This window comes from Ciconia boyciana, chromosome 8, assembly GCF_034638445.1.
Source record: "Ciconia boyciana chromosome 8, ASM3463844v1, whole genome shotgun sequence".
Classification (NCBI taxonomy): Eukaryota; Metazoa; Chordata; class Aves; order Ciconiiformes; family Ciconiidae; genus Ciconia; species Ciconia boyciana.
This window is the reverse complement of record NC_132941.1, coordinates 23,053,233-23,078,288: the sequence shown is the minus strand read 5'-3', so window position 1 is coordinate 23,078,288 and position 25,056 is coordinate 23,053,233. Positions and strand designations below refer to the sequence as shown.

The 25,056-nt window shown below is 44.9% G+C and overlaps 1 protein-coding gene across 1 annotated transcript in view; it reads right to left on the bottom strand.

Moving 5' to 3' along the window:
- Window positions 1-4,812: 4,812 nt before the first annotated feature.
- Window positions 4,813-25,056, bottom strand: part of HCN4 (hyperpolarization activated cyclic nucleotide gated potassium channel 4) — a 104,596-nt gene continuing 84,352 nt past the window's right edge. Inside the window, exons 5-8 of the mRNA XM_072871667.1 lie at window positions 24,156-24,302; window positions 21,943-22,183; window positions 19,849-20,013; window positions 4,813-6,386 (exon numbers count right to left, since the gene is read on the bottom strand). Coding sequence (XP_072727768.1) covers window positions 4,813-6,386; window positions 19,849-20,013; window positions 21,943-22,183; window positions 24,156-24,302 — 2,127 coding nt within the window. The remainder of the gene's footprint in view (window positions 6,387-19,848; window positions 20,014-21,942; window positions 22,184-24,155; window positions 24,303-25,056) is intronic.

Here is a 25,056-nt window from a genome sequence, read left to right as displayed (position 1 = left end):
CTACTAGCTGTGTTAAAATGGTCTGGGTGAGGTAAAGATCAGACTCCATTAGCTAAGCCATGTCTCCTCTGGTATCATGCTTGTCATGAGGACCTCATATAGTTACTGTGTTACTCTGATCTGCCCTCAGGAAGGGCACGAGATCCTCCTATGTAGTCCTGCCCATCCTTCTGCAACTTGTGGCAGTGGGGCTGTGTCTTGAATCCCTGCTAGATGTTGGTGGAGAAGGCATGTTTCACAGGGAAATTCAACACCTCAAAACTTGCATTTTGTTCTATTCCAGCATGAAAATCTTGAAAGTTTACAAATCTTCTGTGAAACATAATTTTAAAAGAAAATTTTGATTGGGCAGGACTGACTCACAATCCCAGTTTCCTCTGTAATAGTAATGGCACGCAAAATAAAAAAGCCTGGCACAGACATTCATTTTGAAAGGCAAACCAAACATTTTACTGCCTGAATGTCCTTCACTGAAACTCCAGGACAACTGACCCACCAGGGCAGAGCCATCTGGTTTCAAGGGAATGGCATTTTCTGATTAAAATGTTTGGTTTACTCTTTCCTCAGCAGTTCTGCTCATTTACAGCCAGACAACCTCAGAGAATTGATGGAGGAAGACCAACAGGGTCTCCCATTTTCCTGTACCATCAGAAGCAGGAGGGAAGAGAAAAGGAGTGTCTTGCTTGGACTGAGCCTATGCTGCGCTGTGTCAGTGGGAGTGTGTGTGCATCTTTCTTTGCAAAATACTGATTTAATGCATGGCCCTTGGGCTCCTTTTTTTCTTTTTTGCCATCTCTGGCATTGGGAGTCCTGGTAAAGAAGGTCCTGGACCTTGTTCTCGTCTCAGCAGGAAAGACAAACTGTTGACATGTTAGCAAATTCAAGTCTTTCAGAGGCTGGCACATGTCAGGGGGCTAAATGCAACCATTGGATGAAAAGGTACGAAGAAAATGAGATTTCAGGGAAGAAAAAATGAACGTGAGACTATGAGCAAGGCAGAGGTGAGGCACTGCACAGAGGTGAGAGGTGAGGCTCTTGATATCAATTGGGTGGAGGAGAGGGCACAGGGACGATGGTGCCTAGCTACATCTTGCTGCCACAGGCTGTAGGACACACTCCAGCAGCTGGGCTGCTTTGTCCTATGTTTTTTTGGCTACGAAGAAAGGGCATGAGGCCATACAGCTCCTCTGTGAGCTACTGACCCAAATCATCAATTTTGTACGTACTTCCTAGTGGGTTTGGACAAAGACTCAAAGAGGGCATCACAGGAGTGAAATGAAAGCTAAGAGTTGAGGCTAGTTTTACCTTCCTAAAATACTTCAGGTCCTGACCTTGGCATCATCATCCACTTTAGTCTGAGACCTCAAAACAGCTACTTCCTTTCTCCCATTTTTTTGTCCACTTTCTGTGATAGTCCCTATTCCAAGTTGTTACGGTCTATATCCTGTGCTAGGGCTCTTTAGGCTCTTCTTTGAGGATCACAAAGTCAGACATAGTTTCCATATCTGCCATTAACATGAAGGATTTTCATGCATGCATTTGCAAAACAAGGATCAGATTTCTCCTTTGTACTGTTAAAAATTCAAGTGTAAGCAAAAGTTTTAAACTTTTCCTGTCAATGGCTTAATACACCCTTCCTACAAGAATGTCTGAGGTGGAGATGTGGCAGCAGGTAAACACACTACTAAAGCTCTAAAGACAGGAAATCAGGAAGCTACAGACAGGAAGTGAGACAAAACCCTTCATCTTCTCTGTTCAACAGGAAAGAGAGGACTGAAATGCCACCCAAGTTGGTTTTTTTTTTCTTCTTTAAACCTCACCTCATGTTGCCTGAAGTTCAACACTTAAAGCAGACAGCAAGTCAGAGGGATGGGTTTTTCACGTTTTTATTTACTAAGGTTTTTATTGTGTGTTTTATATTGCAAACCCCACCCCTAGAACTCTTCCCTCCCTTCCCCCCAAAATAAAACAAAAAATAACAATAATAATTAATATAGTTCCACCTACTGAGACAAGCCTAGTATTGACTGGGGTCCAGTCAGAATAACTCAATATTGGCTACTGCACTGCTAAGAACTGGTAAATCAAACAATATCCCCGTGAAAAACAAAGCAAAGGAACCCAACCGAAGAAGGATGTTCACCAGACTGGTGGTTGCAACGTACATCTACCAGAGACAGCCCTCAGGGTGTTTCTGTGCACCTCCGTTTGTCTGAGTGTCCACAGGGGTTGTTGAGATTCAAGTACCAATGCAGCAGTCACAGGACAGTCATCCTTGAGGGCTTGGCATTGCTGGGCTGAAGACCTTTCCCACCTGCTTATATTAGATACCCCAGACCCAAACAGCTTAGCTCCCAACCTCTTGAGATGCTCATTCTAGGGGCCCTCTAGCATACGGGGAAAAAAGACTGCTAAAACAAATATAAAACTTAAAAGGATATTGTGAGTCTTCCTTCTAGGAACTACCTCATACCTTTGAAAATATGAGAGGGTCTGTGAGTCTGCTTCAATTCCATCAACTGATTCTGTTTCAAGATGAACCTGTACATATTTGGAAAAGCAGGATCTATATATTATAATTATCACCTGCCAATCAGTCCTACAGGAGGGTCAAAATTGACATGTATTTTAAAACTAGGAGATATATATATATAAATATGTGTGTGTGTGTGCGCACGCGTGCTTACACATGTGCATAAATAGACTACATATGTGTATAACTGTATACTATATATATAAAAGCATGTGTGTATATAGATATATATATAAAATCTATACACACACACACACACACACACACACATGCACCCCTCCCACCACACACACTCACACATATATAGTTGTATGTAGCTAGTAGAAAAAACATTTCTAGAATTCCCCTGACCCTTTAAGGAAGACCAAAGCTGATTACATCTGAATTCTGAGCCACCAAAGCACAGTGAAGCAGGAGTGCCCAGGAATGCTTGCAGCAACATTCAAGATACAGGCACATATCAAGAGTTTTGCAAACAATTCGGTATAAAAAACAACTGTCAGCCAGTGTTTTGGGAGAGAGTTTGGGGTGGGAAGAGGAGGTAAGAGAGCGAGTTATATGGACCTGTATTGTTACTGTGATAATAGTAAGTTTTTTGGCACTGCTGCATGAAGTCTTGCTTTCCCTGTGAGGGCTGAAAGGACCCCATGATAGCTGGAAACAGGGAGGCTGGACATGTTTTTCTAACATGTTAGAAAAACTGAGCACCTGACTCTTTACAGTGAGGTGGCTGGAGACACCTCTGGCCTAAGGAAAAACAAAAGAGGAGAAAAATTCAAAGTAAAAAAAAAGGAGACATTTGCTCTAGAGGTAAAGGCTGTAGCTTCTCAGTGCTACGTGCACCCAATGGCCCTGTCCTGTCTTCATCCCACTTTGACTGCCTTATATCAGGGGAGCCCAAAAAATCCAGCTCAAGGTGCCTGCCAGGCCCCAGATGTGTCCAGTGATGCTGCAACTGCAGGGCGAGACCAAAACCAATCAGGTGCAGGCTGTTATTGCTGGTGAAATCAAGCAAACAATTTCAATTCCCCCATCAGAGGAGAAGCATGGACCATGGCTGGCCAAATTTCTGGTCTAATCTGGTTTAATGGTATAAACATAGTTGCAAAGCTGGAGTACTCTTGGCTGGGCACCACTACTACCCTTGGTGCCTCAAAGCTCAAACTCCCCTGGGCTAAGGAGGAAGAGGGCTCAGGTGACTGCACCCCACTTTTCAACCTTATTCTACCCAGTTCTCTTCAAAGCAGTCAGCCCATGGACACTGAGACATTACAATGAGAGAGGGAAGGTTAAAGTGCTGCTTCTTTCTTCATCCCTCCCCTTGTTTTGCATGCCCCATCCTGGAAGGCAGCACACGTGCTTTCCAAACCATGGAGAGGTTGAAGCTTGGGCTCTTCTGCTGGCTGAGGCCAGCTGCCTAGTGTGCTGGCAGAGAGATGGGACTTCTCCCACAACCCACATCCATGATGCCTACAAAAATACAGAGGGGATATTCACTGCCCTTCCTGTGACTTACAAGGGATTGTTTCTTGTTCCCACTAGAGCATCAGTGGAATAAGAAAGAGACAAGCATCTGAAGTCAGGCCCGTCCATCTCCTTTATCTTCTTCAGATGGAGTCCAAACAAAAATTCAGCCCTTCTGAAATTCCTAGAGGGGACTGCATTAATGAAACTCATCCCTCTTCTTGCTTCCTCTGCAACCTGCTGATCACAGGAGAAAACCTGGGAGGAAGTGAAACTTTCTGATGTGCACAGTGAGCCATCCAAGTCCCCCCATAAATAAATGCTGCAGGCCAGGTTCGCAGCTGGTGCACAGCGATGCAAAGCTGAGGCCAACCAGAGCTGTTCTAAAAACACCAGCTACAGGCCTGACCTGATGTTCCCTTTTATGGCCCATGTCAACTTCAGATCTTTGTCTCAACAGGAAAACCTTTTTTGGTGGCTTCTATGGCTGATCATTCATATGTTCCAGCTCAGGCACATGCCTTGTCTGTGCGTTACCTCATTGGATTAAATTTGCTCATATCCTTTTGTTCCATGTATTAAAATATTCTATAAAATCAAGTGACCAAAAATCTATAGCTCTAAGAATACCTGGTTATCTTCTTTTTTTGTTGTTTTTCGTGTGGTTTTTGTTTGTTTCTAATCACAGTTAAACCTAAACAAAAGAAAGGGAGAAAAAAGGGGGGGAGGGGGAAGGAAAAGGAAAAAAGGATTCATGAAAGTCTAATCAGGAACTGAATTGCACGGCTGACATAACCAGCTCTCAGAAGGAGTCCTCACAAATTGGAGGGCAGTTTGGATCTGACAGGTTCCAGATCCCCTGTGAGCACTATGGATTCTTTCCGCCCACCAGCAGTCAGAGAAGTGGCGCCTGCAGCACTGGCCCCAAACACCAGTGGATGTGGTAAAGAACCTGAGGACATCTGACGTGGTAAAGTCACACGCCCAGGAATTGAGCTACAAGGCTTCCCAAGAAGTCCAGTCCCTCCACCAGGAAAAGGAGAGAAGCTGGAAACAGATTCTCTAGAGGAATGAGGAGAACTTTGGCTCAGTGTCTGAGCCAGATCTTGGGGCAAAGATGGCTGGGAAGCAGAAATCAACTTGATGTCCTGGCTCAGACGTCCCAGTGGCACAGGCGGTGTGCTCTTGGACTGCAGGATCTGTGGAGGTGGGCTGGCTGTCTGAGGCTGGAGCAGAGATCCGTGAGAGCCTGAGGCCCCGGAAGGGCCACACTGAAAAGTTCTTGTTGCCACTGGGCTCTGACTAGGAGGACTAAGGCCAGAAGGAGTATAACAGGGAGAGGCGATGCCAGCCTGTTGTAGTGGAGACATGGAGGCAAAAGGTGGCCGTTCTTGGTGAAGCTGGGCTATCGTTCCAGTTAAAGATCCTAATGCACTTGGATGTGTTTGGCACAGGCCTGAGGATGGCCCACCGGAGCCCTGTGCCAGCTGGCTTAGGCTGGAGGATGGAGAGTTGGAAGAAGGAGGGGGTTGGAAGTGATTCATTCCCCCCAAAGTCCCACTGCCCGAGAGCTGCTGTAACTGTCCCCCCTGCAGTGGTCTTGTGGTGGGTTGAAACTGGTTGAGAAGACTGGGAGGTGAGTTTGATGAGAGCTGGGTGAGTGATGTTGACGGGGAGCTAGTTGTGGCTTGCTGGAAGTGCCCAAATCCACTGCTGGGAAGGGCTGGCTGCTGCTGCTGCTGCTGTTGCTGCTGCATGGGCTGAGCTGTACCTAAAGGTGATCCAGAAGGTGCATGTTGGAACTGGCTCAGTCCCACTGAGGATGCGCTGCTCAAACCCAGCTGGCTTGAGCCACCTGGAGGGGATCCCACCTGGAACTGGCCTAAGCTGGCAGCAGCTGAGAATCCTGCGAGCTGCTGGATGTGGAAAGAAGAGGATGAAGGGGTTTCTGCTCCTGGTGTATGCAGCTGGGATGGAGTACTGGAGGGAGAGCCAACAGCAGAAGGCCCAGTTGATGGGATTAGAGACTGAAGCCTTTTCAGCTGCCTTGGAGTCTGGTTGGATTGCTGTCCCAAGGAACCCAAGACAGACACCGGAGGACGGAAGATGGCTGTCGGGAGGCGTGGATGGTGAGTCAGAGCTATAGCAACAGAAGTGGTAGCTGCTGCAGCTTGCAGGGGTGCCTGGATCAGTGGAGTCCAGATGACAGGGGTGGGTGTGGATGCGGCAGCGGCAGCAGCAGCGGCAGCAGCCTGGACATTGTGAGCACAGTGTGCCATCTCTCTGTCATGCTGCACAATCTGCTGGATGATCTCATTCTCTTGGTAGTTGAAAACACCCGAATTGAGGTCATGCTGGACTTTATGCAGCAGAATGGAATTTTTCTTGCCTGTAGAGAAAGTGAAGAGAGAAAGAGTCATTCCGATATGTCAAAGCATGGGAGGCTTCCTCAAAGCTTTCTGCCAGACTTTCCTCAAATTGTTGGCACTGTCTCCCCTCCACTGTCATTATGGGGTCTCTGTGCTCCAGCAACAAAATGACAAACATCACATCTTCTGCTTTTGTGGTATGATCAACAAATCTCAAGATCCCATAAAAATGTGCCCAACAGGACACATATTCTTAGACAGTAAAGCCACTTTTGATAAGTGTGGCAGACTGGTAGCAAAGCTTATGAATCTGGAAGATTCCCATTTTGCACCTCATAATCTGAACTTCCATTAGAGAAAGAGCATAAATCCAAAGGCTGTAATTTTTTTGTTTGCAAAGGAAAAACCTCAAAAATATAAGTCCAGTGAAGTCTCCTGAGTCTTCAGCTACTCTCCTTCAGCTACACCTTTTCCTCATCTGTCTCATGCAACTTGTGCACTCTGGAGTCAAATATGTGGTTTTAGTTGAAAGGAAATTTCTCTATGAATAAGGGACAGAAGGACTTTACATGCTGGAAAAGCTCAGCTGGCCCAAGAAGGAGACTTCAGACATGCTGCAGCTACCATCTTCCTTGGCCATGCCCTTCTAGCCCCAACTTTAAGGAAACTGCAGGCTAGCAAATGTCATGTTCCAGCTGGACCTCCTAGCCTGCAGTAAAATATTAGCTCAGCGTTTTGCCTTTTCAGTGGGCTGGAAAATGTGGCATAATGAGTTTGTCTGGCCTGAGAGTGCACCTGGCACTGAAGGGATGCACTCTCCTGGACTGAAGGACAGAACCATTCAATGCAGCAGGATGAGATCCTGCCAGTATGCCCTTTCACCAGAGCACAAATGCCTTCTCAAAGGAGAGGATTTCTGACGTGGACAGGCACTCCGCATAATGGCTTTCATATCTCTGTTCTCAGAACAGCATGTGAATTGGTAACTGTGCCAGCATTGATTTATAAGGAGCTGGTATATGCTGATTTGAATGATTTTCTTACAAAATTAATGTGGATTAGATCCCTGTTCTTGCCTTTTCAAGGGTCCTCTATCCTGACATGCCAGTTTGAATTGGTGACAGCACCTGCCTATGGGCTTCCTTTTCACTTTTGTTTACTGAAGCTGTTTGGATTTGAAGGATTCAGCCTGGTAAGTTCTGTGTGTGTCTGTGTGCATGCATGTGCATACCTGGCTCCCTGGTTGTGTGTCTGTACACAGCTCATTTTGTAGCTGAAGCTCAGGGGGTGAGTGTAGAAGGGTCACCTCTAGATGAGGCACCAGCTAGTTTGGCTTAGATCAAAAGCTGTATTAACCCTCCTCCTGAATCAAATGTATCTTGACAGACAGCATCTTGCCAATTGCTGCAGATTCACAGAGCATGAGATAGCAGCAGGTATGGAATGGAGGCCTGGATGTGGTAGGGCCTCTTTTTCTGTATTTTAACCCCCAAATCATGTCATGCTTTACGAATTAAAGGCTGGCAGCACAGCTTATGTCAATTAAGTTTCCTGCAAACAAGGGCTTGTCCATTAAACTTGTCTCCACGCTTTCATGAAATCACGACTTTCAAGATAAATCAACCATTGATATTATCGACTAAGACCACAATATGATATTTAATTTGTCCCATACAGCATTCTAGTTTAAACTGGTCAGCTGATAGTTTCCAGGAAGGAATGATTAAGAGCAGACTGCCATGTTGGGTAGTAGTTCCCAGTGAGATTCCAGAGGAATTTTCTTTCAATCCTATGCCAGTCAGATCTCAGATCTTTGTGTACAGATGTGAGTACCTCTCTGTGCATAGACGACATCCAGATTGTCAGGGTTTTTTTACTATATGGTGTATCTTTTATATCTGTAACAGATAAAAGAGTCAGAGTTTAAGGACATGCCTCTTGTTCTAGCCAAATGTAAAATCAAACATCTGGCAGCAAAGAACTTGAATGGCACTCTGGAGAGGGTAGCTGGTATCCTGGTGTCCTAAAAGTAACTCTGAAATGGTAGTCTTGAATATAACTAGTTGAGTTCCAAATCTACCAACAGAAAAAGGTGAAACAATAGTTGCACAAATAAGAAGGAAATTATAAAGTGTAAGAAAGATACTAGTCACTAACACATAAAATGCTAGGAAGGCATACAGTATGATGTTTTAGTTCTAGTGTCTAGCTGCAAAGCATGAAAGGGTACAGAAAATATCAACAAGAATCAGGCTTGAAAAACATCAGTGAATAAGTACAACGTATTCAGCTTCTCTCAGAGAAGAGGTGACTTGCTACTGATTTATAGGGAACTTCACAGATTAAGGAAGTTGCTAAGAACCATTCCCTTTGGTTCCAGAAGGACCCACGAGATACTGTGATTTTAGACAAGCCCAGAAAAAAAAAGGAGCAATCTAACTGTAATTGTAGTTAAGCATTGGAAGAACACACTAAGGGTTTTTCCTTCACTGTATTTTTTAAAATCAAGCATTTATCTCTTTATAAAGGACAAGGTGTGGCTCTAGCAACTGAATACTATGCAATAGTGCTATGCAATTGTTCAGAGTGGGTGAAGCTTGCAATCTACAGTGAGCTGAACTGCATCGTAAAACCAAACCACTAAAATGCTGACAGAGTTTTGATTCTGGATCTGCAACTTGTGTGTTTGGGATGTGTCTGTTGTGGGTAGTGCTATGGGATGCTTAATGCTTTTGTGTTTTACCTACTGCTAATTACTCCCTCCAAAAAAGGCAGTAAGGCTTATGGACTGGCCTTTATTTTCTCACCTTGGAGAAAGACACCAGCCCTGGAAGGACACAGTCCTGAAGGTAAACAGTGTTCTGACCTGCTAATGTCATTACAGGGGCTGCAGAGCTTGTCTGCACTGGAAGTGCGTGTATAGGATATGTATATAATGTCTGTTTCATTGTATACCAGACTGGAATAGACAGCACCGATATCCCCTAAAGAGATAGACCCTGGTTCTACCTGCCATTCATGTATCCAGGCACACTAGAGGGATCATGAATGACACCTTTAAACTTAAGAGCATTTTTGCAGTGACCATACAGTGAAAGGGAGTGAATGGCACAGAGGGTCACGCTGCACACACAGAGTAATTTCCACATGGTATCTATTAGAACCACATATGCGCTCACAAACAAATTAGATCAGAAAGAGCTGCTTAAACAGAAACAGAAACACTACTGCTCCAAGTCTGGAGAGAAGGAACAACCTATCTAAATAAAATTGACAGGTAAGAGAGAATCTGGCCAGCACACTTAAAGAGGGATTCAGACTGCAGGTTTGTAATCATTCTCTTTCTGGAGTTGAAGGTACAAATCCCAGCATGGGGAATCTGCAGCTATCTCACACAACTGCAAGGTCAGGATGTGGATGGGAGATGGCATGCTGAGTTCAAAGTAGATAAGCAAAAAAGCTGCCTTACCACATTTGCTTTCTTGATAACAGACTGTAGCAAAACCTGGCTGAGGAGGAATGGCTACGGGTAGAAGAAGGAGAAACAGCAGATGTTGCTAGTGCAGCTTTCCGAAAAGCTCAATACCAGCAACTGCTCTGTGTTTCCCTCATTACACCTCATCTCACTCTTTTAATTCCATGTCACCTGTCTTTGGCTTCTGATTTGCTTGTCTGTGCTTGAATAGCCTGCAATTTCCAATGCTGCCCTCAATTCAAATGAGAACCCACAGCGATGTTAATCGGAGCTGCATGGATGAATTGAGGAGACTGATGTTTTCATAACCGGAGCTCTTGAAAGAGCTGAACGGCAGACTCTGGTTTCCTTGGCAGAGCACTAAATAGAGAATATGCTAACATTTGCCAAGCATGCAAACTATTTACTGGAAATGGTTTGATCAAAGCTCCTTAAATTTGTGTCAAATTGATAAAATAATTCCAGCAAAAACCTTGGAATGATTATTTTTGTTAGTTTTTAAAACAGAACATTTCAGTTTTCCTTTGAAATTACATTGCACTTTACTGTTTTCCTGAGCCCAGCTTGAATCTATTAACTGTTTTATTAGATCAAATTTTTCTTTTCTGTTTTGCCAAGAAAGTCTCAAATTTCTGCTCCAGAACATTTTAAAAAATTACTAAAAACATTATTTCAGTTATTGAAGGGGAGAGGAATTTTTCAAAATAATTTTTCAAAATTGTAATTGGTTAGCAAACTGAAAAATTAATTGGTTCCACCATTCTAATTAATTGCATCATTTACATGATGTTTCCACACACCAATATAAGTCTTATTAGTTGCTTCTGGAGAAAATCCTCCTTCCAACCAGCACCAGATGAGAACAGGCACACAGCAGAGTCCTGGTGGGACAAAGACATTTTCCTGGCAGGTCTGACTAAGGTCCTGCATGAAACATAAGCCAACAGTGGAACTGAGGCAGTAGGAGAAAGTTTGCTTGGGCCGGTAGTTCTGAGACTATTTCTCCTCATCTTATTTATGAAATTGCTTCAGTTTCAAATTCATTTTTCCTGCTCTGGATTTATTGTCACAGCACCTGCCTCAAAAGGAGAGCAGAAAAGACAGCAGTCAGAGGACTGAAAGGCTGATTAGTTTGGCTCTGTGTAACCCTAATTGAAATGATGTTCTGCAGCTCACACCTACACTCAGTGAACCGCAATAGAGTCCTGTGTTCTTACTAAGCCAGTGAGAAGCTTCATTAGGAGAAAGGAAAAGGGACTCCTATTTCCCCTTCAATCTAATCACAGAAGCACGGAGGCGGTATGTTACAGAGTTTCTCCTTCCATGTTGTTTATCCCACATAAATCAAAGTGCTGAGCAGAGTGTAAGGTAGTAAGTTAAACAGTCCACCCAAGCATTTCTCCTGAACCCAAAAGCACTATACAAATTTACTGAGATGCCATGGAGCTGGCATAGGAGCCATCTGCAGCCACCTCATGCACCAACTCCCCACACCTGCTTACTCTGTGGTAGCTGAAGGCCCCTTACCTTTCTACAGAGGAGAGAGAAGCTGCCTTGGGTTTCTGCAGGGCAAGTGGTGTGTGACAACCTGATGAAGAGAGGACTGGGTGGCATCCAAGCAGCCACTTGTGCTGGATGTGCCCCTGAACAGGACTGAGGGACAGTTCAACTAATAGAGCTACAGGAGCACAGTCAGTTAAAGGACTTAAGACTAAAAGGCCTCCATGGCACAACTGACTTTTTTGTTCTCTTTGTACAGCTCCTAACACAATATGATTTTTTCCCAGTCAGACAAAAATAAATATAATCACTGGAGTGCTCTGGGTTCTAAAAACTCCTTATTTTTCTCACTGCAACAATAGGCTAAACACAGGGAAAAAAAGGAAGATATTTTGAGCCTAGAAGATGTTCATAGCAAAGCTACTGGTGCTTTGAAGTGTAGTGGGGTATGTAAAATTATGGAAACTGAGCAAATAGATGTTGCTCCCTTAATAAAGAATTACAAAGTCAGATTTTCCTCAACTGTAGATAGCCCACAAAAGAACAGGGAGAAAGGCTCATGTGATTTCATAAAAGGAGCCAGCACTCAACAATAATAATTCTATCAAATAATCAAAATTAGCCTTTTGTTGTTAAAATTCTGCACAGACACAGGGGAAATTAGCTGTGACTTTCTGTTCATTTCTCTTGTCAGTTCTGTCTAAGCCCACTGGCTGCAGTTTAAGAATTCAGGTCACTAAATTGCTGTCTGAATTTGCATGTATTTGAAATAATCTCACTTTATTAGGCTGGCTTATGCCCTGGCCTGCTGTCAAAGTGGCTGCCCCTGCCACACTTCTTTCAGGTCTTTGCTTCTTATTATTCATCAGAGTGGGTACTAAACACCCTGCTTGGATCGCTGGTTGCAGCAAAGGGCTCGCAGCACATAGCAGCTTTGAAGGTGGTCTTTGCCCTCCCTTGCCTATGGGTTATTTGTGTCTCCTTGCTGCCATTGCCCCAGAGGGGCAATACAGCCACTGGCAACTGCAGGCAAAGAAGCCCTGGAACATACTCAATAACTGGCAGTTTGACACAGCTGCTTCTATGCCCCAGGGGAGCTCCTGGGCACTGGGACTACATTGCTTGGAAGGTCTCGCTGCACGAGCTCTTGCCACTGTCTTAGAGTCCGTGTATATAGGGAAATTAGCTGGAACAGAGATTTCAAAATATTTTTTAACTCCCAGTGTATGTGCTCTTTTCCTGTTCAAGCCTGTCTTTCTCTCAAATGTAAGTTAACCCACACTGAACTGTATTAACTGTCTTATCAATGTTTCTGCTCAGAATTGAAGTAGCTTTTGGAAGCAAAGCAAAGCCAGCTGGATCAACTCTAAGAGCATCCACGGAGGAGTTCAGTGCACTTAACACATCTTTTCTAGAAAGTCATTCAGATTAACTTTCCTGAGAGCCTGGCTGTGTAAATACATTACAAACTGGATGTGCAGTTCTCGATGAACTGCTCTGCAGTAATTGTCGCATGTGTGCTCTTATGCCATGATACATACAAGGAGCACCCGCCTGCATACTGCAGTTTCATTTCTCTCTTGCTAAAGCTGTATCCTTTGAACTCTGGTGGTACATTTAAAGTACAACAATATCTCCTTCTCCCCTGCTCTGTCCTCTGCAAACCTATGTGGAATTACACTTGTACACAGGGTTTTATTGCAGGAAAGCCAAATACCATATTGAAAGGGAAATAAATTTTATCAGTGTAGAGCCCATTGTACTGGGGAGGTTAGCTGAATATGTTTTCTTATTACCATCTTAACAAACAATAATGAGTTCAAAAATTTAAAATGGACAATTCCCTATCTTTCCAAGTGGAGGTCTTCCCTCCCTGTACAGCTCAGGCCTACCACTGATTGCTTCTCCTCTCCCATAAACCTTCCAAAATATGTGGCATCTCTTTGTTAACAGACAGAACACAACCTTTAACTGGGCCAAACTGCTGTAGGTCAAATGATACACTGTGAATAATGTTATGTGATGAATCTCATGACCAGTAAACAAAACTTAAAATAAATGAAGCTCTTCCCTCCCAGTCTTTACAGTTATGCCCACCATACAGAGCTTTGCAGAAAAAAAAAAAAAAAAAAGAATTTATAGAGCTATCTAGAGCAAACAGTTTGTGAATATCCATGAACAAGTGTCAGAATTGTACAATTCTGGAGTGCCTGTGATGCCCTGTGCTGCCTGAAGCATGGTGTCCTGGCTGTTACTTACCGCTGGAGACTGAAGCCAACCAAAGAGCTGCCTTCTCCTCAAGTGGCAGAAGTGCTTGTGTCTGGAGCCAAAGCTCCTGCACTCAATTCTCAGTGCCCTGCTGGAACTGACAGCTGTGACAGGGACAGATTCTGGAAGACTTTGGACATTCTGGCACTGTTTTTCTGTCAGTTGTGTGCTTTGCAGTGTGGTCTGGTTGCAGGTAGCTAGTGGACTGCCTTCAAGACAGGAAAAATCCCCTGAGTCTAGAGGTGTCGTTGTTAAGCAGGTCCTACTTCATGTAATTAAAGAGGGGGTTGAAAATTATTTTAAAAGGTGTTGCAATGGTAAAATGTTATCGGAACAGGTGTTTTACTTTGATGTAGATAGCAAAGAGCTGTGGACGTGGCTTTCTAAATATAAAAGGAATCTGGTAACTTGGGGGACCCATGGAGATGGGGCACAAATATATTGTATCTATCTCCTACAACTCCCCCAACTCTCTTGCTTCTGCTTAATGTCTCCCAGCTAGCCAACTATCCATCTGTGGTACTACTGACTCCTGCCTAGAAGACCAAACTTCCCAGAGAACTTGCACCCTGCAAGGTAGACATGGGCTGGGATAAACTGATGTGACCAAGGTAATCTACAAAGTCAAAGACAGGTCTCCTGAGATCTTGTCACCACCCCCCTACTTCTCTTCTATTGGGGTTTTTTAGGCTTTATTTTCCTTCTAGAGTTGCATGAGAAATGGCACTTCTTATTCAGGTGAACAGGGTTGCCAGTTCACCTTAATTAAGCTGAAGTAATTTGCATTCCCTCATGGCTGGTGAGTTGCTGATATCTTTCCTTAGGCTAAACAGAAAATACTCTGAGTCTGGGCCTTCACTTCCAAATAAAAAGAAATTCAAATATTCAATTCCTGCTTAAGTCCAAGCTCCTACCCTGCATATCTGTGCTAGATAGCATTTCCAGAGTGTGATTCACCTAAGCCATTTTAGATAGCCACCTTAGGAGAAGACGAATCACACTCTAAATGCCTTTTTCTCTCTGCTGACTCTAAAAGTCTGATTCAGATCTCCACATTGTAGTGTTGGAAATGATAGGAGAGGATTTCAAGTCAGAGGAATACACATAGTGGTATTTGAACTTTGATTCCTCATAAACAGTTGTTTGTGGGTTATTCGGGTGACGAGAGAGGACACAACACAGGAGAACCTGTGTTATCTCTTGTCAGCCACTGATACCCTCACCTGCTCAGTACTTGGGTTTACACTACTCAGTACTCAGTACTAAGGAGATTCCAGCTCCTTAAAGGGCTGGGCAGAGTTCAATGTTATTTTGAAATAAAGCTTTCTCACAAAGCACACATACTCTAGCATTGTATACCTGGGCCACAGGAACTTTTTATCCTTACATCACCTGTGCCTGTATCAGCAGCCTCAAATAACAAGCATATATATATATATAGCCTTATGACCAAATCACAGAATCACAGAATGGTTTGGGTTGGAAGAGGCCTTAAAGATCATCTAGTTCCAACCCCCCTGCCATGGGCAGGGACACCTTCTACTAGACAAGGTTGCTCAAAGCCCCATCCAACCTGGCCTTGAACACTACCAGGGATGGGGCATCCATAACTTCTCTGGGCAACCTGTTCCAGTGCCTCACCACCCTCATAGTGAAGAATTTCTTCCTTTAATCTAAATCTACCCTCTTTCAGTTTAAAGCTCATCTCACATGTGCAGCTCTTTGGGGGTTACTCACCTGTGTACAGTAAACAAATGTGGGACTACAATGTGGATACAGTGTAAAATTTATGCTGAGTACATATTGTTTTATTTATACACACTTCCGCCCGTTTCAGTTATTCATATGATCTTGCACAGCACCTGCTGCAAGTGAGTAGGCAGCTAAGAAGCATTCAGAGACTGAGCTCCACCTTTGTTAGTATTATTTTCCCTGTAGAAGAGATGAGGAACCGAGGCACAGAGCAAAGGCATGACAAGGACAAACAGGGAATCTGTGGCAGAGCTTGGCACAGATCCCAGACCTTCTCATTCACAGTTCACCTAGCCTAACACAGGCCAGCCCTTCCTCTGAGGCAGCAGATCCCAGAGTATTAGTCATGACCTAGACAAGTGGGGTTGCAAACCCAAAAGGATTTCAACAGCAGAAGCGTGATCACGAGCTGACAAATAGGGTGCCCAGTCAAAAACTTTGGGAACAGCTATTTTTGTGGCTTGTTTATATGACAAAGCTTTTAAAACTTCTACCACTATAGTATCTTGAACAGACACTCTTGTACCGCAATAATATTATATAATTATATTTAGAGACTGGTATTGTGTTGTCTTAGCTTTTCTTTGTATTTTTAGCATCTGCAATGCCTGGAGGAAATGCAAGGTATTTTTAATCCTGGGTTAACTGGGATCCTTGTATCAAAACATATGCAACTGGCATTCAAAATGTATGCACTTCAAACTACATGGCAAAAAATTCCTGGTGAAAATGAAAAAATAACTTCCTCTGGCTTTAAGTGTGCCTTCAGCTCTCACCAGTGACCTTGATAGGGATGGTAAGCACCCTTATGACAGATATTTATGGTATTTATTACAGCACAATGAACAACAGAAAATAATTGCCCCCCAATAGTTTTTTAACGCATCAGTGAATTTTGATTCGACAATATTAATGACCCGTATTGTATTTACTTTCAATGAACATTTGAGTGGTTGTGTTTCACAAGTGCAAATACTTGTGAAAATCTAATTTTAAGCTTCAGTGGTCACTGAAAACCAGTTTCAAAGCCAGTCAGGAACAGAATGATGTGACTTACGTAACTAACTGACACATCACAAACTGGGATGATTCACAAATGCTTGTCAGACAAAGAATTACTCACTGAAGAAATGAACAAATCATTTCAACACACAAATACTACAAAGAATTTTACAGCTTGGCCAAGAACAAGAAAAAGAGGAAGATTTAATCAGTGATAAAATGATCATTAATCAGTGATCAGCCTAATTTCCTTGAGTCTCAGTCTTTAGGCCCTGAGCCTGTGGAGAGTTACGCCTGTGATATTCTGCAGGTTGAGGATTTCTTTAGAGTCTGAAGCTACTCAGAGAGCAGAGTTAAGCAGGGACACACATCTTTGAGGAATCCCAGCCTTAGTCAATTCATGGAGACTAATCCCTTCCAGTCTTTAAAGAGCTCTGCAAGTGCAAAACACCTGGGAAACTTCTTCCCCAGCCATGCATGGCCCAGGCAGGATGCCAATATAAATTCCCATTAACAACAAAGGTTAGAAGGATACATCAACATGCTCTTTGCCGAGCGATCAACGTAGCTGACAGCTCCCTGGGGGGCTGTGCCCTTCATGCTGCTGCACTGCCCATCTACCAGCAGGAAGCGATGGGGGCCCACAGGTCAAGGTGCATCTGCCCCTCTCCTTCCCCTCTGCCTAGCCACAGGCTTTCAAACTGCATTTGCTCTGCAAAGTGAATGCCTCATTGCACCTCCAGTCAACCAGTACTGCTCCTGTTGCTTCAAGGGATGAGATCTTATGTTCTCATCCTGTCTCCCTGCTACCTAGACAAGCTTAGACCATGCTTTCCAAATCCTCTGTATAGCAGGTAATCCTTTAAACATGTCTCCAGTCACTGTGACTGGATGGACTGAGATTTTTCTCCCTGCTCTCCTCATTCCTCACTGCACAGGGGGAATAGTGGATGGATCTTATCCTGGTACCAGGATAGCGATAGAGCCCTCTGAACCATTTCATCTACTCAGTGAGGCATGGGCTTCTCAAGGACATGTAATCATCTGGGTAGAAGGGAGTTAGTGAATGCACCACTGACTTGGAAAGAGGCTCCCATTTGCTTCCATCTTGTGTACAGATCCTGAGCTGAATGTAACAGGAACCAAAAATATGGTCCTGCTTCTGTTCATACCTGGCTTTTATGAATTGCTGTTCCTTAACTTCAGTCCTCTAGAATAATCCCTCTACTTTCAGAGAAAGTCTCAGCAGAATGCAGTAAGCTTGACTTCCCTAAAAAGTCACATGCTGTTACACAGCTACTGCGCTGCTCTTTCAGGATGGTGCACGTTTCAGGGGAAGGTGAAGAAATGCCTTATTTATAAAGACAGGGATTTCCACGGGATCTGCCAATTTCACTAGGGTGTGCATAACTCCCTTGGGCTCTTTTGGGAAATTCCAGCCAAAGAGTGTTGGGCACAACAGGGTTCGAAGGTGCTATGAAGATGCTATTTTGCAATAGTAGAGGATGTAAAGTTGAGAGAACAGGCAGCTCTCAAGTCTGATTGCCAGGGAAACAGGGGTAGCACGAGGATTTTCAATGTACAACTCTGAAGGTCTCTGCCTTTTATATGACATAGGGACTGATGTTGTCTCAGGTCAGCAGAATGGCAAAAGGAGGGGAGAACAATGCCAGAGCTCTGCACCAAAGGGCCTGTTATTCCAGTTGCTCCGTGTCACCTTCTGACCTTATGTTGACATTTTGCAGCTGCATGTGGAAGGGAATTTCTCCTAGGAGTAGAAGCATGTGAGGTTCTTTATGCTGGTTCAGAATTTTCCATGAATTTTAGTTACATGTGCAGCGGCACACAGAGCAAAAGACAAGGAGCACAGGACTCCCTGCCCACCCCTATACACAGTCACAGAGAGCATCAGGCTAGGAAGCTGAGCAGCACTGACCCTCTAAAACCAAAAAATTGAGACAATGTCAAGCTGGCCCATGCCTGGTTGTGCGTGGCATTACATTTTCTTAGTGGTTTGTTCAGTCTAATTTAAATAACCCAAGTGATGGGACTATTGCCACTTACACTAGGGCCTCATTAGCATGGGCTTTGCCAAACTCTACATATTTAGCTCATAACCTTTCCCTCAGGGGTCACACTTTCTGATTTGCAGCAGGTAATGAGATGCACAGAATACAATGTTCCGGAAATGAAAAGCCCCAGAGGCACTACACCCCTTGCTGGGATGCCAGCTTATTCCCTATGCCCCTCACCCCATTATCCTCCTCGCCTTCTGCATTGTATTCAGACCTGCACTGGCCTTTATGATTCTGAAAAGCAATGAAAATGCATGCAGGTTTAAGAGATGTATAATAAGAAGCTAAAGAAGTCAGACTGGAACTCTGAAATGCTCAGTCCTCAGCTCTGCAAAGACTTCTTGCATGACCTTGCATAAGTTACTTAATCTCTCTGTGTTAAACGTCTCTGGCTGTGACCAAGGAATGTTATCCTGGTCTTCTCTAGTTAGACAAGGATGTTTGCAGCACAGGTTATGTCTCCCACAGCACAGGAGAGCATCCTGGGATGGGTCACTGTGAGCTATAACAATTCAATAATACTCTTTGGTTAATTGTGTTTAATTTGGGCTGTGGGAGGTTAGATTTTTATCAATTGTTCCATGTCTTTGTTCAATCAGGTGCCTATTTCTACTGAATATATTTATAGTTGGACTCTAATGGACAGCTGGGCAGGTGCTTTGTGGTTGTGTTTTGCTGATGGCTTTGCACAAGAGTCTCTTTAGGATCAGAAAGCATGCAAAGCTTTCCCTTCTCTACAGCACTTCCTGCTTCTCCAGTTGCTTGTCAACTATGACCAGAAAAAAAACTGTCCCAAAAAGGAGCATTATGGTCTGCATTTCATTATGCAGTGATTCTTCCTCATCAATGTGGTTGCTAGTTTTTGTCCTTAAAAAAATTAATACCAATAACCCATACAGTCATACCCTAGCCAGCATCCCTGCAAAATCAGGTCACACTCTAACAAACACTCAAGTCCGCATGCTGAGAGATGATTTCTGCCACAGAACACTTCGCTGAAATATTGGGGTTTGCTTGCAGGACTTTGGGCTCACAGCCTGGTCTGTTTTCTCTTGAACCTGGGAGGCTGTGGGTATTTACACATTTGGAGCTAAAATTCAAAATTTACTGAATTCACCAGCATGGCCCTAATGGCCTCAGATTACAGATCTCAGTTCTTCAAAAAGAACTCTTGGAAAGGGAAACAAATGGAAGCAAGAGCTGGCAGAAATATGTATGTGTGAGGGAGAAAAAGAGAAGGATGTGGATTTAACTGATTGTGTTCCTTGTAGGAGCTGAAGTCAGGCAAGGAGAGACAGGCTGGGATCTCCTTCAGTTCACAACTCCAGCAAAGGAACTAAGGACCGAGCCTGGAGATGGGGTGCCAGGGCAGCAGGTACTGGGAAGGAGACACTCACACCTTCTACTTACCAATTCTGTCCAGCCTGTCAAGAGCCACAGTTTCAAAAGCTCGCCGCATCATGGGATACTCTTCCAGCACCTCGTTGAAGTTGTCCACTGAGAGGGAGTAGAGCCGGCAGTAGGTATCAGCTCGCACACTGGCTGTGCGCCGGCCACGGGTCAGCAGGCAAATTTCTGGAATGAAAGACTCAGCCTGAGAACATGGGGACAGACACCATCACCCCTGCGATACAAGACCTGGCACTGTTGCTCATGGGCAGTTCTGCTTGCCACCCATTCTCCTTGCTAGCTGGACTCTACCTGCACTCCCACAGAAAACATGAACAGTGGTAATACTCTGCATATGCAGTAACATTTAAAAATACCAGGGGGCTCAGTTGGGGCAGCTGCTACACACAATTGCACCTCAGGGATTCTGCTGATCTAATTAGCCAGTCAAGTTTTGTTATGGTGGATTATCAAAGATATCATTTGTGCATTCAGAGTGGAGAAGCTGTCTTTCTCTAGCTCCTCATGGGCACTGGGAGCAGAAGGTCAAGCTGTGCTCTCACTGCAGCTAATTCTCTCTTTAGATTTGTAGTAAAAGCTCTGTGCTGACCTGCGGCCTTGGTACCTGGTAGTAATTTTGATCCCCACACCCAGAACATTTGTCTTTCAAAGTTTTCAAAGTTTTTTGTAGATGTGCCACAAGCTTACAGATTGTCAGGGAAAGCCAAGTTAGTGGCACCTACTAACTCTTGGTGTATTTACACTGCAGTCAGCTACTTCTAGGAGGATGCTCAGCTTGTTACAGAACAGAAAGCCCTTGACTCTACCATAAATGCCTGACTTAGGCACAGACGCTCCTTGAACACTCAGCGGAGAGCTCCTGAGTCCTGCTTTTCCACCGATTACACACAGAGTATGGGCAGCTAAGACAGGCACTGAAAGACAGACAGTGTGACCTAAAGACTGACAGCACACTTCTCTCTGCTGTATGTTGGGTGTCAATCCAACCAGGACCACTCTCAGGATTCATTCTGGGTCTACCCCAAAGCACTGGTATAGCAGCACTACAAGGTTGTAAGTGTGTTATTAGGTTGCTTTCCTAAGGAAATTATGCTTATGAGACTGTGTTGGCTTTGAATGTGTGTGAGTAGTTGTGTGTATGGTATCTAAACCACATTGAATGTCATGGGCAATTTTAATCAAATCTGTCAGAGTCAGGGTATCCTGACTCCAATGCTTTAAGTCCAAATCCCAGCAAACTGACCCAGCTTGCTAGGGATGTGCAAAATCCTTGTATTCCAGGTAGGTGCAGACAGGTTGTTTCACAGGAACTAGGTCTAAGAAGAGCATAGGAAATGCATGATAGGGATTTCTTAATAGAGAAAAGGCCTTATAGAAGCGAAGGAAAGGCAGGTTTCATTCTGCCCTCTCTCAGTAGGCCATTAATTGTGGTGCATTCAGTGCTCATACTGAAACATGCATCTACCAGAGAACTGTCTGTCTTGGGCTGTCAGTGAGGTTTCTATGGGGCTCTGGTACAAGGGGTGTCTGTGTTACTCATAAGAGCAATATCCTAAATCTTCTCTTACAGTCTTTTCTGACCTCATGCTAGTTTCACTGTTCCAGAGCTCTGCTGCTGATACATTATGCCTGCCTGCTGACCTTCATGACATTTCGCTGAGCCACAGGCTGGGGAGATGATGGACTATGTTTTTTCCTCCATGTTTATACAGGTACCTCGTATGATAGATGCCAGACAGTAGGACTAGGCAACACTATGAATGTGCTTGGAGAATTGAGAATGCTCAATTTTTTTCCTTTAGGTTCTCAGCTTCAGCGATCTGTCAGTTTGCTTGGGGCAAAAAGAAATGAGCCTACAAGAACTAAGTTTCCCTTCTCCATTTTGTTATTATTTATTATCTAGACTCCTGCACTGCCCATGAGTCCCAGTCACCTCCCATTGCACAATTTACTATATGGGAAGCTGCAAGACAGGTGAGATGAACAGAGATAGAGGGTGGAGGAGGAGATGCCTGGGGTATCAGTTCCACATGCTGCCATCCCTGTGGTTACCCAGTGGGTATCGCTATGTAAGGGTGACTCACTAACACGCACCTCCAAAGTAGGAGCCATCTGCCAGCTTGGTCTCCTTGTTGCCTTTGGTGAGGACGCTCACCACCCCGTGCTGGATGAAGTACATCTTCTTGCCAATGGTGCCCTCCCGGATGATGTAATCCCCTGGCTGAAACACCTCAAACCGCAACTTGGTCAACATAGATGTCACAAAGTTGGGATCTGCATTGGCAAAGAGGGGCATGGAGGCAACCAGCTTCCGGCAGTTGAAGTTTATGATTTCCTGACCACAATGTGATGCAAAGGAGAGAGGGAGAGAAAGAGAGAGAGGGAGGGGGCAGAAAAGATGGGACAGGGAGCAGAAAAGACACACACATATATTTAGTCAACATCTAATAACATATGAAGATCCCCCACTTGACCTGTACATTACAAAGTGGAAAAAAAAAATGCTGTTCCCTTAGTCTGGCTCCCCCAGTGCAGGTTGGAATGGTTTCTGGATGCTCAGAGCATGTAGCAGTGCGAGCTGAAGCTGACAGCTTGACACCATGCTTCACTGTTTTTCATTCATATGCTTTCTCTTTGAGCAGGGACGATACCCCCCAACCTCCCAAATACACACAATATATCTCTTTCTGTAGGAAACTTTGTACTGTGAGAGAGGTGCACAGCACTGGTGAAATGCTGTATGAAAAAGCCCAGGGCTCCTCTCTGGGAAAACGCTATAACTCACCTTGGCAGCCCTACGTTCTCTGTTGCCCTTCCTTGTCAATGAGGTATTAAACAGCACAAATGTGTCAAGGCACTCAGAGAAAGAATTATCCTGGGCAGTTAGGGACAGTGTCAAGAGAGAGGAGGGGGAGGTGCCCACCAGTCACTGAGGCATGGGCTGGATCATCAACCTCAGATGAAGAAAACCCAATTCAGCTGTTCAGCTGTCATATAGCAGACAGGGACTGTGCCTCCTCCTGTGGCTTGGTGTCACTTGGAGGGTATGACAGCACTTTCCACTGCACAGGTGCTGCTCTGTGCCATGTCAGCTCAGACTCAGAAAGTGGCAGAAAGTGATATTGAGTAAATCACCTCAGCACAATGCTCCCCAGCCAAGCAGGGAAGGAGGATCTGGATGACTGGAGCAGGAAGAAAGAGGGCTGGGGAAGCATCTGTCTCCTCCTCACTGGGGTTCTTTTCAGGGTTGCCCTTTTAGACTTTGACAGAACTAGTTTTAATATATGGCTGGTAGATCCTCAGATCTTCTCTCTGCTATGGAGGTATGTGACTGGGGGGAAAAGACAGGAGGAAGACCACTTCTGGTGCTTGTGGGTAACATATTAGAGGCATATACTAGGGAGAACCTGCATTGCTAGGCTTCAGCTAGGGGAGGGGATTTTCTGTAGAGACTCCTTTCAAGTGTGGGCCCTGCTAGGAGGCTCCTCCTTTCCTTTGACTCTATATGCTGATACAGCTGATGGATGGGGTACAGATGAGGCCAGCACACTGCATAGAGGTTTAAATAAATACATGAGATACAGCTTAATATTAGGGAGCACGAGGTGGGAGCTTACTGAGATGCTGTATCAGGCAGTGGCGCGTGTGAGCATGGGGAGGGAAAGGGTCTTGCAGAAGTGTGAGGTAACAGCAAGGCACTTTCCAGAGTGCTCTCCTGCAGGGGTTCTTTGGGAATGGGGAGGACATTGCCAGACATTGCCATGGCCTCAGAAGGTGCCAAGATTACCTATTCACATGATAAGTGGGTGGCAGGCCCTGCATATTGCAGCTCCCATTGCCTTTATGTCAGACATCACTTGTGCTGCAGCAGTTAACAGACTCAGGCAGGAGTCCTGCAAATGCCAAAGGCCTGGGTTTCTCTCTCCACAGCAGTGACTTCTGCTGTGACCAGGGCACAGCCACTCCCTCTGAATGAAACTGTCTCCGACAGAGACATAGCCGAGCTGTGGACTGTGTTCTTCTTGGCTTTGCTCTCCCAGAAAGTTAGGCACAACACAGGAACAGGTACAGCCCCAAGCAAAATGGTGCCTTTATGGCTGCTCAGACACATGGATGTGCTGTCTCTGCTGGGCATAACATTAGAGCACACACAGAACCAGTGCTAATGGGAAAGCTGGCCTCCCACCACTCCCATCAACTGATGGTGTCCTCTGCAAAGCACTGAGACAGGAGACTGCACACTGGGAACTCCACAACTGCCAAAGATGACAGGAATATGCATTTCCCATTTACCGCCCCCTCCTTACCTCTCGGAGGGGCTCACTCAGCTCTCCCAGGATGCTCTCCTCATCAAACATCTTCCCCTGGTAGCGGTGCTCGTAGTAATCATGGATGCGCTGCCGCATGTCTGCAGGGAGCTTGTGGAAGGACATATACTGCTCCACTTGTTTGTACTGTGGAGGGGAGACAGGAAGAGAAGGAGTTACCAGGACATGCAACAAAAAGCATATCCTAGACCATACCCATACCTGCTTCCTCCATGCCAAGCCAGGCCCAGGCAGATAAATCTGATACAGGAGAGCGCAACTGTCTGAACACATGGGGAATTTGCAGACACCTTTGTTATATTCCCCAAATGGCTGCCCCATGTTTTAACCTTTAAACTTATCCTCAGCGTGTTCCACTATGGAGACAACTCCTCAATCCCTGGGTGCTGAGCAGCCCAGGTGCCTGTTCTCCCCTACACACACAGCAAAAGCTGGGAGCAGAGACAAGTAAGAAGTGCTCAGCTGGGAATCTCCTCTCAGCAAATAATGCTGAGCAGACTGTCCAAACTCTGTGCAGAATGAGAGCAAGAAGTACAATGTGCCCTCAACAGAAGTTTTTTCCATGGCACACAGGGTGTATGACCTGGCAGCTTGGCTCCAGGCCAGTAAGTGATGTGCAGCACCTCAAGGCCTCAGCCAAGCACAGGAACCCACTGTACCAGGGGCTGTACAAAACAGCAGAACACAGTCCTGCCTTGGATGTTCACAGTCACAGACAAATTGAAAGACACACAGAGACAGAAATCTGACAGTTATTTGGTTGAAGCTGCAGTACCTGTGGCCTGCTTTTCTTCTCCTCTGTGTACTCATCTGCCCAGCTATGATGGCACCTTTGCTTTCCCACCTAGGGCTGCACAGGACGATTTTCTTCACCTTTTGC